At 44.6% G+C, this 14,576-nt stretch overlaps 1 protein-coding gene across 1 annotated transcript in view; it reads left to right on the top strand.

Annotated features, from left to right (window-relative positions):
* The first annotated feature begins 333 nt into the window (after positions 1–333).
* Positions 334–14,576, top strand: part of enox1 (ecto-NOX disulfide-thiol exchanger 1) — a 41,948-nt gene continuing 27,705 nt past the window's right edge. The window contains exons 1-6 of the mRNA XM_080018538.1: positions 334–443; positions 5,521–5,658; positions 10,073–10,240; positions 10,655–10,861; positions 11,175–11,408; positions 13,215–13,427. Of these exons, the coding sequence (XP_079874664.1) occupies positions 392–443; positions 5,521–5,658; positions 10,073–10,240; positions 10,655–10,861; positions 11,175–11,408; positions 13,215–13,427 (1,012 nt within the window). The 5' untranslated portion in view covers positions 334–391. The remainder of the gene's footprint in view (positions 444–5,520; positions 5,659–10,072; positions 10,241–10,654; positions 10,862–11,174; positions 11,409–13,214; positions 13,428–14,576) is intronic.

Below are 14,576 nucleotides of genomic sequence, written 5' to 3' on the forward strand. Positions count from 1 at the left end.
TGCTGGTTCAAATCAGCACAAAGTGTGGAGGGAGGATGCTGACGTTGATTCATGTTTGTGGAGAGTAGAGAGCTACTAAAAAATATTAAAAAAAAGGTAAGGGAAAAAAGAAAGGCGGACTGTGAAACCACAATCATTGTCCGAATAAATGTAGTGGTTGGAAATTACTCTTTTAAAAGGCTGCTAAGATCCCAACAATCCTATCCTGTTTGATAAGTTATAATCACACTTTAAAAAATATATATTTATTTTTCATGTTTTTCTCAATGGCAACTCTTGTCTTCTCAGGTGGAGTATGATGGAGTTCTCTCTCTAACTGAATGACTCCGTCTGTCTGTTTGGATCTGATGAGAGGAACACAGGGACAGCAGAGAAGAGGCGACCACCTGCAATGGCCAGCAGTATGGAACAAACTATTGAGTCTTTTCCTCAGCCATGCATTTGTAAGAAAACATTTTCTTTTTTCTTTTTTTTGTATAATTTGTTATTGAAGTTGATAGCGAAAAACAGTTATCCCTTAGACTCTAAGGGATAACTGTTTTTCGCAAACTCTCTAAGGCTTAGAGAGTTTGCTACAATAGTTTTGTTTTGTATATTTGTTTGAATTCACATGTGAAATTCTATGTTTTGATAAGGATGCGCTTTTCTGCCATTGCGCCATTGCTGTTGCAACATAAATGGAAAGCTGTTTGAGCATTCAATTATGTTTTCAAAGTAGTTGCAATTCTGATTTAACTAGTTATAAATGAACACTTTGATAAACAAAAATCACACTCTTGACATCTCATAGATGAGAAGGGGCAGTGGTGCTAACCTGGCACCTGAACCTCAGCCGGCACTCACTTTATTTGCACCACAAGGTTTGTTTCACCCTCTTACTAGTGCGTGTGAGCCAATCTGCCATGCCTGGTACCTACCGGTACCAGGGGGCTGATCCCCCTGAGCCATGGACTGAGTGCTCACTGAAGCGGCGAGGTCTGTGCAAGGGGCACTGTAACCTAGGTGTACATTATATTTGTAACAGACTGTTACTGAAACGTGACCAATAAGGTTCAAATTTGTCCAGTAAAATCAATTATTTTCGGACGCCAGACTGATTTTTACAGCAATGGTGTAAAAGTGCAATTGCACTCAGAAATCGTAGGGGCACCAAATCCCAAAAGCCAAATCACCAAAAGTTACAAAATGCTGCTTTAAAGCCAGGTCTTGCTACACTTGACCACTCTGAACTATTGTCTAAATACAAACCATCTAGATCACTTGGGTCATTGCTATACAAATATGCATAGATTGATGAATTGATTGATTGATTTCCTAATTGTATCCCACGATATATTGGACCTCATTCACAAACCTGTTTGTAGAAATGTTCTTACTTTGTAAGCATGCTTTGTTTATTGCGTGTTTTGGGGTTGTCGGGGAAGGGGATTGTTTTATGTGTTCTTAGTTACAGTAATGTTAATTGTAATGCTGTTGTTAGTGTTAGTTAGCTAGTTAGTTAGGTAGTTAGTTAGGGTTGTTAAATGCTGAGCACTCTCAGGAATAAAGATATCCTTGGTTTAGAAGTCAAATCTCTTGCCTCTTGCTTGCTCGGAGAAGCCCTAGCTCACTACATTGGTGTCAGAAGTGGGATGCAAGATGGCAGCTATGCTAGAAGAGATTGAAGAACTCATCACACGCCTCCAGGGGAGACTGCGAAACATCGAGGGTGCTCGGCTGAAGAAGAGTCAAGAACCGCCGGGGGAACGCCGGGAAGCCTGCCGGATCGGGCCAGCGATCCTTGACCGACGGTTAGAGATCTCTGCCGGAGCAGCCAGAGGAGAACAAGTGACTCGCTGGCACCGGCTGCAGTGACAGAAGACAGGGCCACCCTGCCACTGGGTCTGGCCAGGCCATTCCCTGCTCACCTAGCCCCCGGCAACAACGGCGCTCTCAACGCCCCATCGCCAGCCGCACGAGCGCTGCCGGAGAGCACCAGACGGGGAACCTTGAAGCTATCTCGCTACAACGGAGAGACCTACCTCATCCAAGTGCAGCTGGCGGCACAGTTCAGTCATTGGACTTCAGAAGAAATCGCTGTGCAAGTCGCCCTCGCTCCGGACGGAAAAGCCTTGCAGATCCTCACTGACCTCTAGCCACAAGAACGATTAGACTGGCGGACCATCAAGAGAGCGCTACAGCATCGGTTTGGCCTCTGCATCTACGCCGACGACGCACGGGACAAGCTGGTCAACCATCAGAGGAAAGAGAGAGAGAGAGCCTGGGTGCCTACGTCGTGGACCTCCGGCTGTATGTGCGACAGGGCTACCCAACACAGCACAGGAAGAGATGCGCTTCACGCTTTCGTTCAGGGGCTGCAGCCAGAGCGGCTTAGAGAACACATCCTCCTGCACGCCCCAAGATCCTTGGTCAAGGCCCTGGCAGAAGCTGAACAGGGTGAACATGTGCTAATTACGAGTGATCTTTCCCCAGCACGAAGCATCGAGTGCGCCAAGCAGACAGTGTGGAGAGTGACGATTACAAGGCATTCTGCATGGTCAAAAGTGCACCCCCGCAACAAAGACTTCGGTGGGGAAACGAGAGGACTGCCAGGCGGCCAACGGGGGAGTGCTACCGATTCGGAGAACCGGGCTACATCACACCCTATTGCCCAGCACCAGAGCCGAAGAGCCCAGCACCACAGCCAGCGTTAAATGAGAATGGGGTGCCACAGTGGAGGAACTGCCACCTGTACAAAGCTTCTCCTCTACCAGAGCACACCTGAGGCTCGGACGTCTGGTTTGGGCTCAGGGGCTGTACCTGGACGGTACGCTATGCAGAGCCCTGGTGGACACTGGGTCCACCATTTCCATCGTCTGCCCCGGGACACTGCCAGGCACAATCAACCTGAGACCGCTAGTCTGGGAGCCCACCAAGGGCCGCATCACGACATCACCCGACAACGCACCAGAATGCGGGGAAAGAGAGCCCTTCAATTGACTGTTGCTAACCGCGATGTCGACCACGAGTTCTGGTTGGCCAACATACAAGACAGTTTCTTCTGCGCACCGACAATGCATCCCTCACCTGGCTCCTCAACTTCAAAGAACCAGAGGGACAGCTGGCCCGGTGGCTAAAGACACTACAGGACTACAACTTTGAGATTTGCCACCGGGCTAGCCGTCTCCATGCCAACGCCGATGTGCTGTCACGATGACCCTGTGAGGAGGCAGAGTGCCGGCACTATCAATGGGTCAAGGGAGAGGATCCAGCGACGTTGAAAGTGGCAACCACAGTGTTGAGAACATTAACCCAGACAAACTCCAATACGAGCAGAGCCAAGACCCTGTGCTCTCCCGGATTCAAGAGTGGGTGAGAGCAGGCCACCGACCAGACTGGCCAGCGGTCTCAGCACTGGACATGGAGATGAAGGCCCTCTACTCGCAGTGGGCCAACCTCATCAGCCGTAGAGGACTCCTGCATCGCCGCTGGCAGACTCCCGGTGGCCATCGCGAAGTCTTCCAGCTCCTGGTGCCCCGCCAGCTACATTCCAGAGTACTCTAGCTCGTCCATGGCTCCGCGGGGGTTGGTCACTTCGGGGTCACCAAGACGCTTCATCGCCTCCGGTCCCGCTTCTACTGGCCAGAGTGTCGTCAAGAAGTTGAGCTCCATGTCCACCAGTGTGACACCTGCACCGCTCAGAAAGGGCCGACTTGATGTTCTCGCACCCCTCTGCAGCAGTACCAGGTGGGGGCTCACATGGAGCGGGTAGCCATGGACATCTTGGGCCCCTTTCCTGCCACAGAACCAAATTGCCCGAAGCCTACGCTGTTCCCGACCAGAGTGCTGCCACCACCGTCGCACACCTGGTAGACGAGATGTTCTGTCGGTTCAGGGTGCCCGACTAGAGTCGGAACTTCGAGGCTCAGGTGTTTGCAGACTATGCGGACTATGCCGCTGCACCCACAGAGTGATGGATTTGTCGAGCATTTTAACCGCACCTTGGCGACCCAACTCGCTATTCTGAAGAGCCACCAGCAGCGAGATTGGGATCTTCACTTGCCTTTGGTCCTTTGGGCATATCGAACAACTGCGCAAGAATCCATTAAGTGCACTTCGGCAGCCCTCATGTTTGGATGCGAGCTCCGCACCCCTGTGGACTTGGTGTTTGGCCCTTCCCCCAAACCAGAGGTGGCCGGGGAGCCGGGCCTGGACTATTTTCACCACCTTCAGGAGCGGCTCCGGGCAGTGCATAAACTGACCAGTTCATGCACTGGGTCCTGTCAGAAATGGGCTTATGACCAGTGCGCCAAAGGGGAGGATTTGGCCTCCGCGGCGCAGGTGTGGGTCTACAGCCCGGAGAGGAAGAAAGGCCTCTCCCCGAAGCTGATGAGCCGCTGGGTGGGACCCTGTACGATCCTTGAGAGACTTTCTGATGTGGTGTTCTGGGTGGTGCCGCTGATCAAAAGGAACCGGGTGGTGGTTCTTCATCACAATCGGCTTGCTCTCTTTCAACCCATGGCTCCATCTGAGGGTGAGTCAGATGCAGAGGGGCAGCCTCCAGTCTGTGCCTTGCCATGGGAAGCAGCCGAGGGGCCCCCTGGGTGGGCCCGGCACAGTGTCAACTTGCCCAACACCTCAGAGACTTTGTGGTGGACACATGGGTTGCTGGGGACAGCTAACCAGCCAGGTGGGGACAATGTAGCGTGTTTGGGAATAGAGGTAGGGCGGTGATTTCCCAGCATGCTTTGTTTATTGTCTGTTTTGGGGTTGTCAGGGAAGGGGATTGTTTTATGTGTTCTTAGTTACAGTAATGTTAATTGTTATTCCGTTGTTACTGTTAGTTAGCCATGTTACATGTGTTATGATAGATTGTTATTACTTATGTTTTAATATTGTGGCACCAGGAGTGAGAGTGTATATGCCACTAGTGACCTGCCGTGATAACAGTGTTGGTTGTTAAATGCTGAGCACTCTGAGGAATACAGTACACTCTTGGTTGGGAAGTCAAATCTCCTGTCTCTTGCTTGCTCGAAGAAGCCTTAGCTCACTACAATATATTAAAATGAAAATATTAAATGAAATTAAATACTGAGATGCAGTTCAATTTATTTCCTAATGTATGATTTTCCATAACATTTAAATTTACTAATTTTTAGTAATTTTGGTTCCAATAACACAGTTAACATTGTTAAAGTTTGGCTGTATAATTTTCTAGGAAAACAAATTCAATTAAGTCGCATTATGCCAGTGGCCTTAGCATTGGTTTGTTTTAGCCTAACAGCATTTTGTCCCATATCACCCACGAGCACATAACCTATAGCAATGTAATCTAGTAATTTTTATCCTAGCTTATCTTATATTTAACCGGGTGCTCTTTATACATGATTGAAAATTGATAAAACATTTAAGAAACAGTCATTGTCAGTCCTTCCACTGTGCCCTCAACGTGTTTGTGACCAAAGCCTTTTTTTTTTTTATAATATGCTGCCAAACGACCTGTACGACCTGATCCCACTACCTTCCCTTCCTCCCATTCAGCAGTGGGTGGAGTAGGCAGTCAGGGTACCGAACAGAACCACCTCGGCATGCCAGTCACACACCATGGAGCCTGGACCACAGCCATGAACAACATGGGCATTGTGCCAATGGGCATCAATGGACAGCAGTTGGTGTCCGGTAGGTCTCAATTCTGAGTTTATTAATTTACTTTACACAGCCCGATTCCCATATTGGAATTGGAATTGGTATTGTAGGGGATGTTAGGTATTAGGCGTTGCACTTCACTATTTAGAACAGTTAATTTACCTCAACTCTCTCTGCAGAATCCACCCAGTCCGCATCTCCCCAAACATTCCCTCTTATTCATTTTCTCGGCACAAATGAGCCAAAATAGCAAAGTCTGAGCCCAAGCACTGCTTTAAACTGTTTTGGTGCTAAAATCAGTTATGTGTCAAAAATGAATGGTGATGACTATGGAATTCTTTAATTGCTCTATGGAGTGTCATAGAAATAAATGACAACAAAAGGTCCTTTGTTGTCTGAGGTGGCTTTTAACTTTTTAATGACGTGTTTGGTTAACTATGTCCATAAAATCTCTTTCATATCAGTAAAATTAGTAATTTGAAAATTCATATGGAAGAAGAAGAATCTTTAATTGTCACGCAACACACTACACAAACACATGCTTTGGATGGTGGCCGGTGAAATGAGACCTCTGCATTTGACCCATCCTGGCTTGTCCTTCCTCCGGGGGGGCAGCCAGGAGCAGTGAGCAGCATTCGTCGACCTGCCCGGGGACCTGGTAACAAGTGTCCATCGCTGGTCAGACGATGATGTGTGAATGTTTTTGGTGGGGGTCCTTACTGATGGTAGGTGGAGGAAACACCATGTGAGCAGGGGGAGAACATGCAAACTCCAAACAGAAACAGAAAAACTCCTATTTGGGAGATACCCCGCACAGTGCCAACAGCGCCCCAGGCGGGAATCGAACCCAGGACCTTCTTGCTGTGAGGCAGCAGTGCAATGCACTGCAAACATGGCAGCAATGGCAAAGAAAAATCAAACGCTTGATTTGGACATAGAGGAAAGATACAGACAACAACGCAACTATTTATTTAGTGGAGGAACTTTTTTTTTAGATATTTTCCATAGTCTGGTTTAGAATCTGATCTAGCAAGATTATGTGGCTTGCTTTGAGAATTTAATATTTTCATTTTAAGAATACAACGTATTGTGGAATCCAGTGCAGTGTAATCCACCCAACTCACGACAATGGATTGCCACTTGAAGACATTTCTAGGCGTTTTTTAAGTAGAATCTGTAAGTGTTGAGTCTTTAATTTAGTGTGCTATCTTCAGAACAGGTTGTAACAGACAGAGATAGACAAAGATTTTTGCTTCTACGAATCTGTGTACTACCGAAGGACCGGATATGTGTTTATTTTTAAAAGCCTGCGCACAGAGAATCCCACAGACCTACAGTATATAGTATAACTGTCACACTTTGTTGGAGAGCGCATGGCCTCAGAGAGATTCACCCTGTGCACAGCCACTGGAGCATTTGGATATGATAAATGGGCTTTGTTCGGATTTCCTGAGGTCCTTTCTAATGAGGCACTGTGGAAATGAATTAAATGAATCAATACATTTTGCCCAGAGCCAAGCCTTCATCTGTCCCTGTACAGAACGTGCACAATGTGGTTGTATTTGAGTGTACTTTTACTCCTTTCAAAGGTAATCTCTTATGATGTAAAAATGTACTCTTAACAAATGCATTCAGTGACACTATTACATTTTGTGTTGTTTTTTTGTTTTTTTTTTTTGTCGGCTTAGGTTCAACTTAGAATCTATTTGACAAATTGTTTTTGTAAGATTTGAGGCTTTGCGGAAGCTTTACCGTTGCGTATTTCTATGTTGAGGCTGACTGTTGTCATTGTATAAAAGACTGCGTGGTGGTGGGTGGGGGTGGTATTTAATGAGTACAGGGGGGAGATTTGCCTAGCGGGAATTCTGGAGTAAGCCCAGAATAACTGCATGTGAGGATTTAGCTCCGGAAAGCCAAGTTGAATAGCGAGAAAGAGCACTGCGGGAGGACAGACAAGAGAACGAATAATACCATAATTCCAAATATTAATGACATAAAATAAAGGGCTGTCTTTTATCAACCAAAAACAAATTAAATGTATGCTATAATATAGCTAAAACTAAGTAAAAATACATTTTTCGGGTATAAAAAATCTTGCATGACGTATAATTCATCTGCAGTAGCTCACATTGTATAACATATAATATAAAAAATGCCAGTTTAGGGTCTATTGCCTAATTTCGTTGTCGTACTTGTGCTAATGCAAATGCATGTGACACGTCTGAGCTCTTTCTTATACAACTAATGCTGCCTGAACGCTGTTAATGCTCTGCCAGTGTTATTGTCACATCGAATGAAGACGTGCAATGCAATTCAGCGTGCCAAAGCCTCAGTTTGTTCCATTATCCAACTTGTACAATGAAAGTTGAACAAGCAAGTCGAGAGCCGGAAACAGAGACAGTTCGCCTTCAAAGTAAGAGTTGCGCGTTTTGAAACATATTGGCTGCAGCAGTCATTTTAAGGAGAGCTAAACAAAATAAATAAACAGATAACTTAAATAATGAGCATAATTCGTAACCCTTTATGCAGCCATATTTCTGCCACTTTCCCACAACTGATAGTGAATAAACTGCCAATGGTTGAGAACACTGGAATTATTGTATGTAATGATTCATTTGTATATTTATCAACCTATTTATTTGATAAGGGCTACTTAATCTTTTACTCGAGGTTAACATTAAAGACTATGTATGTTGTGACCTGTGATGAATCTGACTGGTAGAAAGAGTTGATTTACCTTGAACTTTGACTTTATTGCTGGCTCTGTTGTCATGACAATAATGCCACTAAGCTATCCAATGTAAAAACCGTTTAAGTGTATTAACCGTTCTCTCTCTTAACTAGGCTACATAAAAATAAATAAATTCATTTAATTTTTTTATCCTCTGGCCTGCATAATAAAGCAAATTGAATGCAGTGGTAAGTAAATTGCAATACAGTATAATCAGACACTAAGCTTAAGCACCATGAAAAAAAATATGAGTTGTATCCACTTTAATACCTGGATAAGCTATGTTCAGATAATGTAAATCACTTGTGCTGTGACATTAAGTCAGATGAATCAGTGAAATAATACATTTTTTCTCTGACTGAAGCACCAACATGCGCGTTACTCAATGCGAAAGAGCTGATTAGTTGGCCTGAAATCCATGTTACCCATAATGCCAACAGGCAGCAGTCACGGGTAGAAAAGTTGGTAATGCTTTATTAGACAGCCCGCGTTTTAGAGTGAAACTTCCCGTCACAAACCATGTAATTTCCCGGAACTTACGGTGAAACCTCTTTGGGGACTTAGAGTGTAACTTACCAACATGTTCTGTGTAATTTCCCGGAACTTACGGTGTAACTTTCTCACATGAATAATATATTGTGGTGTGGGAGTGGTGTGCAGCATAATAATGAACAGCAGCCAGACCTGTCTTGGGTCTAGGTAATTGGGCCCCGGATCAGAGGTGGCTGTATGCCTGTTGCTTGTTAGAGCAATCAACGAGCAACATGTAAAACCCCCGTCCCCACACACACATGGGGGAACCTCTGTCATGAAAGTGGTGTGTTTGTGTTTGTGTCTGTGTTCCTGTGTCGGAGGGCCCTGATAACGCCATTCGGATGGCAGGCGGATCTGCCACATGTGTATATGGATGAAGTGCAGTAAAACAAATGCTTTTGCCCTTTGCTCATGGCTGTTATGACATGATAAAACTATTGGTATACAAGGGGTGGAGACCCTTAAACAAATACATATGTCTAAAGCGACCTGTCTAATATTTCCACAGTGGAACCAATGTTCTTGTGTTGCAGTGGGGGCAGGTCATTATTGTTGATTATACTCTACGCAGAGGCAGAGTGCCTGCCAGGTTCAGGGAGGATAATGTCTTATGTTATGTTGCTGTATAGTAATGTTCATTTAGATTGGAATTAAGTGAAGACTTGTAAAGCTGGAAGTTTCCAGTTGATTTATAACTGTCCATAGCACCACCTCGCTCAGCGATTTACGATTGAGAAACTTTCCATTCTGCTGCAGCTTTGGACTGTGCTACATGCAGTCCAATGGGGCCACCATTTATATAAACATGGAAAATGTCACCGCCAAACAAACAATCCTCAATAACAGAAACTTTATACAGTTCATCGCCTTACCCCTCAAGCTGCCATAAAGGCAAGGAGGTTACGGACATATTACCCATCACCTGGCCAACGATATGACTCCAGCCAACATGGTACAAAATGACGGATTTAAAGAAATTATGAAGACTATTGACAAGCACTACTCAATGCCCTCCAGCAATTATTTCACAAAGGTTGCCACTAACAACAAAAAAAAAAATTGGAATTTCTCATCTTGTTGCAACATCTATCTCCAATGCTACCAGTATGCTATCCAAGAGACTGTGCCTACTCTGTGGTCCTAACCTCTCTGTGACTTTTTCATCTCTGCTTCATCTCCCAGACTCACTGTGCATCCAGGATTGTGAGCACAGCTTGGGCCTCATTACTCCAATCAACCCAATGATGGCAGGCTTCAGTCTGGTTCCCCCGCCTCCCATTCCACCAGACATGCCGCTAATAAAGGAGATGATCCACTGCAAGAGTTGCACACTATTCCCGCAAAACCCAAGTAAGTTCCTAGTGCATCTAGAAAACCCACCCTTCATGTTAACTGAAACAAGTGCGTTCTTGTTTTATTTCATCAAATCCTTTATCAAAACTGTATAGATACAGCAGTCTTGTTTTTAGCTACAACCTATTCTCTGCTGAAGAGATACTATTATATCCAGCTAGAAATAAAATGTCACTATTTATTTTTTAAATTATAAAATAACAGCTCAGATGTTCTGTTGTTGATTGATGGATGCCATATACAGCTACAAGGTACATGGTTCTACAAGTTAGAATAAATGTAAAAATTACATTTATTGACCGACGCATCAGGGGTCAGTTGAAAATGAGAAGACACAGAGGTTAGCAATAGTGAGTTGGAGAGATGGTGCGTCGTCATTTGAAAAACTAATTTGAACATTTGCGTGAACAGAACTACCCCCGCCATCCACACGGGAGCGCCCCCCAGGCTGTAAAACGGTGTTTGTTGGCGGTCTGCCAGAGAATGCCAGCGAGGAGATCATTAAGGAGGTGTTCGAACAGTGTGGGGAGATTGCAGCTATCCGTAAGAGCAAGAAGAACTTCTGCCACATTCGCTTCAGCGAGGAGTTCATGGTGGACAAGGCACTTTATCTTTCAGGTGGGCAAAGATTCTGCAGACATTTGCTCATGTGAAAGTCATTTTTGAATTTTGATTTGAATTATGTTGCTTTCGCTTTTCTTTGCGCAAAATTTACTGTAGCCAAAGACAAAATATCAGGTTATCATGTGGACTAGTATGAACATGAATTATCGATAGTTAAGAGTAATAAAAAATGTATATTTGTTGTTTATTTCAAGTGTCTGAAAGTCTGCTTTAACCACTTTATCAACTTTTATCGAACCATCTACGTTTAGGCCATGGTCACTGGCATATCACACCAGAAATATCGTCATATGCTTTCCTTTCTCAGGCTACCGGATGCGCATCGGCTCCAGCACAGATAAGAAAGACTCTGGAAGGATCCACGTAGACTTTGCTCAAGCCAGAGATGACCTTTATGAGTGGGAGTGCAGACAGCGGCTGCTGGCTAGAGAGGAGAGGCACCGCCAAAAAGTAAATGAGGATCGCCTCCGACCCCCTTCTACACCTTCGATCATGCACTACTCTGAACACGAGGCTGCACAGATTGCAGAGAGGCTGAAAGGTAAGCAGTTTGTTGGTCTTTGGTCAGCTGATTAGGGTAATTCCTCGCAAACCTGGCACGGCACTTGGTTCAAAGGAAGCCACGCAAAGTCTGTCCACCCAGGAAAGTTTCGCAAAGTCATTTGGTGGCTGAGTGTTTGTCGATGCTCACACAAGCTAAAATGGAACCAGGATATAAGTGGGGTAGTTCATGAGATTGAGCAGAGATTGACGGGTCTCGAGGGTGAGGGGCATTTCCTCCTAAAAAGAGGTGGTGCGGATGCCTGTTTTGAGAGCTTGCAATCTCGGGTAACAGTGGGTGACTGATTGATCCATAACATTTGTGAACCCACACCTGTATATTATGGTCAATTTGCACAATGAGCACCAATGAGCAAGTTTTTATGTGCATTATTTCCATAAATAATTAAAATCGACTACGAAAATGTCTTTCCCGATATGATAAAAAACTGAACCTATCCTGTGGCACCTAATTCACTAAAAGAGGCTTTGTGTCAGTCTTTTGGTTGACATTTTGCAGCGGATCATGGTGCTGCTATGAATCTAATACCATGTGCGGCCTTCCAAATCTGATCAAGAGGTTGGTGTTAACATTGGTCCATATTTGATTTAAACGTCACCAAAATTGCTGCCGTTACTGTCCTGTGTGTATGTATGTGTGTGTCTGTGTGTGTGTTTGTGGGTATGTTGCATGCTGTACTACACAAATCACAAGCTGAGACACCTCATAACATTTTGCCCAATTATTGGCCCAACCCTATTAATAGCAGATCTAATGTCTGTTATGCTGAAATTGGCTGAAGAGTTACCACCCCACAGGGTTAATGATGAATTGATAGTGAAATACAGCATAGCTGAATCAGACATGCCAATGTTTTGCCCACAGTATGAGCAAGGTGTTTGTCTCGTGTGCCTTCCCATCTCGGCTCATGATCTATTAATTACAATATTTCTGAGGTTACACAAACTGTACTACCAACACAGTGAGCATCTAAAAAATAACCCTAACCATAATATTTGATTTGCCTTGACTTTGTTGCTTTTTTCTGGTCTTTTCCTGGTCTCTCTCTATCTCTCTCTCTATCTCTCTCTCTCTCTCTCTCTCTCTCTATATATATATATATATACTGTATAGTGTGTGTGTGTGTGTGTGTGTGTGTGTGTGTGTGTGTGTGTGTGTGTGTGTGTGTGTGTGTGTGTGTTGTTGTTGTTGTGTGTGTGTTAGTGTTTGTGGTATGTGAGCGCATGTGTCTCCCCCGATATTTAATCCACTGCATTTATCTTACCCCACTGCTTTGATTGGGGTATTCCTCATTTGCGGTTTGTGTCTGTGTCAAGTCTGTGCTTGCCCTATCTTCCTAAATCTGCTGTGACGCCGGCGGCGTGGTGTGATATTTAATTTTACTGTTTTATAAGATTGCCTCCTACCGTCATCAAATTTGTTCATTCCGACATCCACTTGTTAACTGCTCCTTCATATCCAGCTGGGTAAAATGCAGGAATTGCCTTCATCAGTGCATTAACAGTTTTGTCCATCTTTCTCCGTCACCGCGGATTCTACCAAAATAATATTTTGGATCTTAATTTTAACAATCCTCCTTAACTTTCTACACAAACGACAAATTTTTGAATTACTACTGTCTTAAATCTGTCTGTGGTCCTTTGGCAATGCAAGGAAGTAGCGTTTTCCTGACAGGTGTGTGCAAAAAGTTGTCCTTTTTCTGTACCACTCCTATGCTGTTCTGAGGAGCGCTTGCTCATGCTAACTCACTGGTAACCCCCCCATCCCCCACCCCCATGTGCCCAGACGATCCCAAGTTCAGCAAGGCCACTGCAGTGCTGTACACCTGGATCGATCGAGGCGAAGTCAACCGCCGGACGGCCAATCACTTCTACTCCATGGTCCAGTCAGCCAATAGCCATGTGCGCCGGCTGATGGTTGAGAAAGCCCAGCACGAGGAGGATCTGGAGAGGGCAAAGGAGAGCTTCAAGAAGGCCCTGCTGGCCATACTATCACAATGTAAGGAGACTTTGCTTTTCAGTCGAGGCATGAAAAGGATTTTCTATTCATAGCTCCCTGTGATCAACAACGCTCCACACGTGAGTTTAGTGAACACATCTTTTCCCAAAACCACATGTTAACCTAAACCCTAACCCTAACCCTTACCCTTTCAAAGTATATGAGGTAATGTTGCTTGACTCTCATTAAGCACTCTGTGTTGACCGGGTGAAATTGCAACATACTCAAAGCAGATTATGGTTAAATCTCTACCTCGCTAGGTAGCTAGATAGATTGAAAAATAAAAATGCTCAATACGACACATTTAGGCAGGTAGTGTTGCATCCATGGAGAGGGCAGAGTATTTTCTGGTTCAATGAAAGTGATTTTCTGAGTACGGTGTCCATGGCAGCACTTATTTAATCCGATATCATCAGTCTGCAGCTGCCCTCGCGGTGATGCCTCGAGGCAGATTGAGTGCTGCAAGTGAGCCAATTTGCCTTTCCAGAGATGTTTCACGGTGATTCCACTGACCAACAGATGATTTTCTATTTAATCTGAAGCCAAATGTCTTGACTTACCAATCAGCCATTTGATTTGAGGTGCTCAGAAACTTTTTATTTTTTATTTTTTTTCTACCACCTGTGCTGTCAGCATGCTGGGTTTACAACAAAGAGTATTTGTATGCCATTGCATCTAGAACAGAGTTAGTCTGCAAGTGGAGTTCAAGTTCTCAACCTGCAGTGCAACTCTTTATTAATTCTTAAATCATCAAGAACTGCTGCAATAACTCTGTCCTGTGGATGACCTGTAGGATGACAAGAGCACAGTTTTTGGTTATAGAGAACCACCACCAACCCCCCTCTTTGGAGAACTATTTATCATGTTTGGGTCTATAAACAACTGATCACTACTTCAAGAGGGGGAAAATCACCACGGCTGAGACAATTAAACATAGAACCAAACAACATTTACACAAAGTCATAAACATTAGACGACAACATGTATTGAAAAACAGTTAATTAGGTCCAGGAAAACTACAACTACAGTTGGGCACGTAGCCTCTTCCTGTCATAATTATGGCAGTAAATGAGGGAGGAAAGGAGAGGAATGAATGCGGCAGGAGTGGTGGTGTGTGTGTGTGTGTGTGTGTGTGTGTGTGTGTGTGTG

This window comes from Zeus faber (genome assembly GCF_960531495.2).
Source record: "Zeus faber genome assembly, chromosome: 18".
Classification (NCBI taxonomy): Eukaryota; Metazoa; Chordata; class Actinopteri; order Zeiformes; family Zeidae; genus Zeus; species Zeus faber.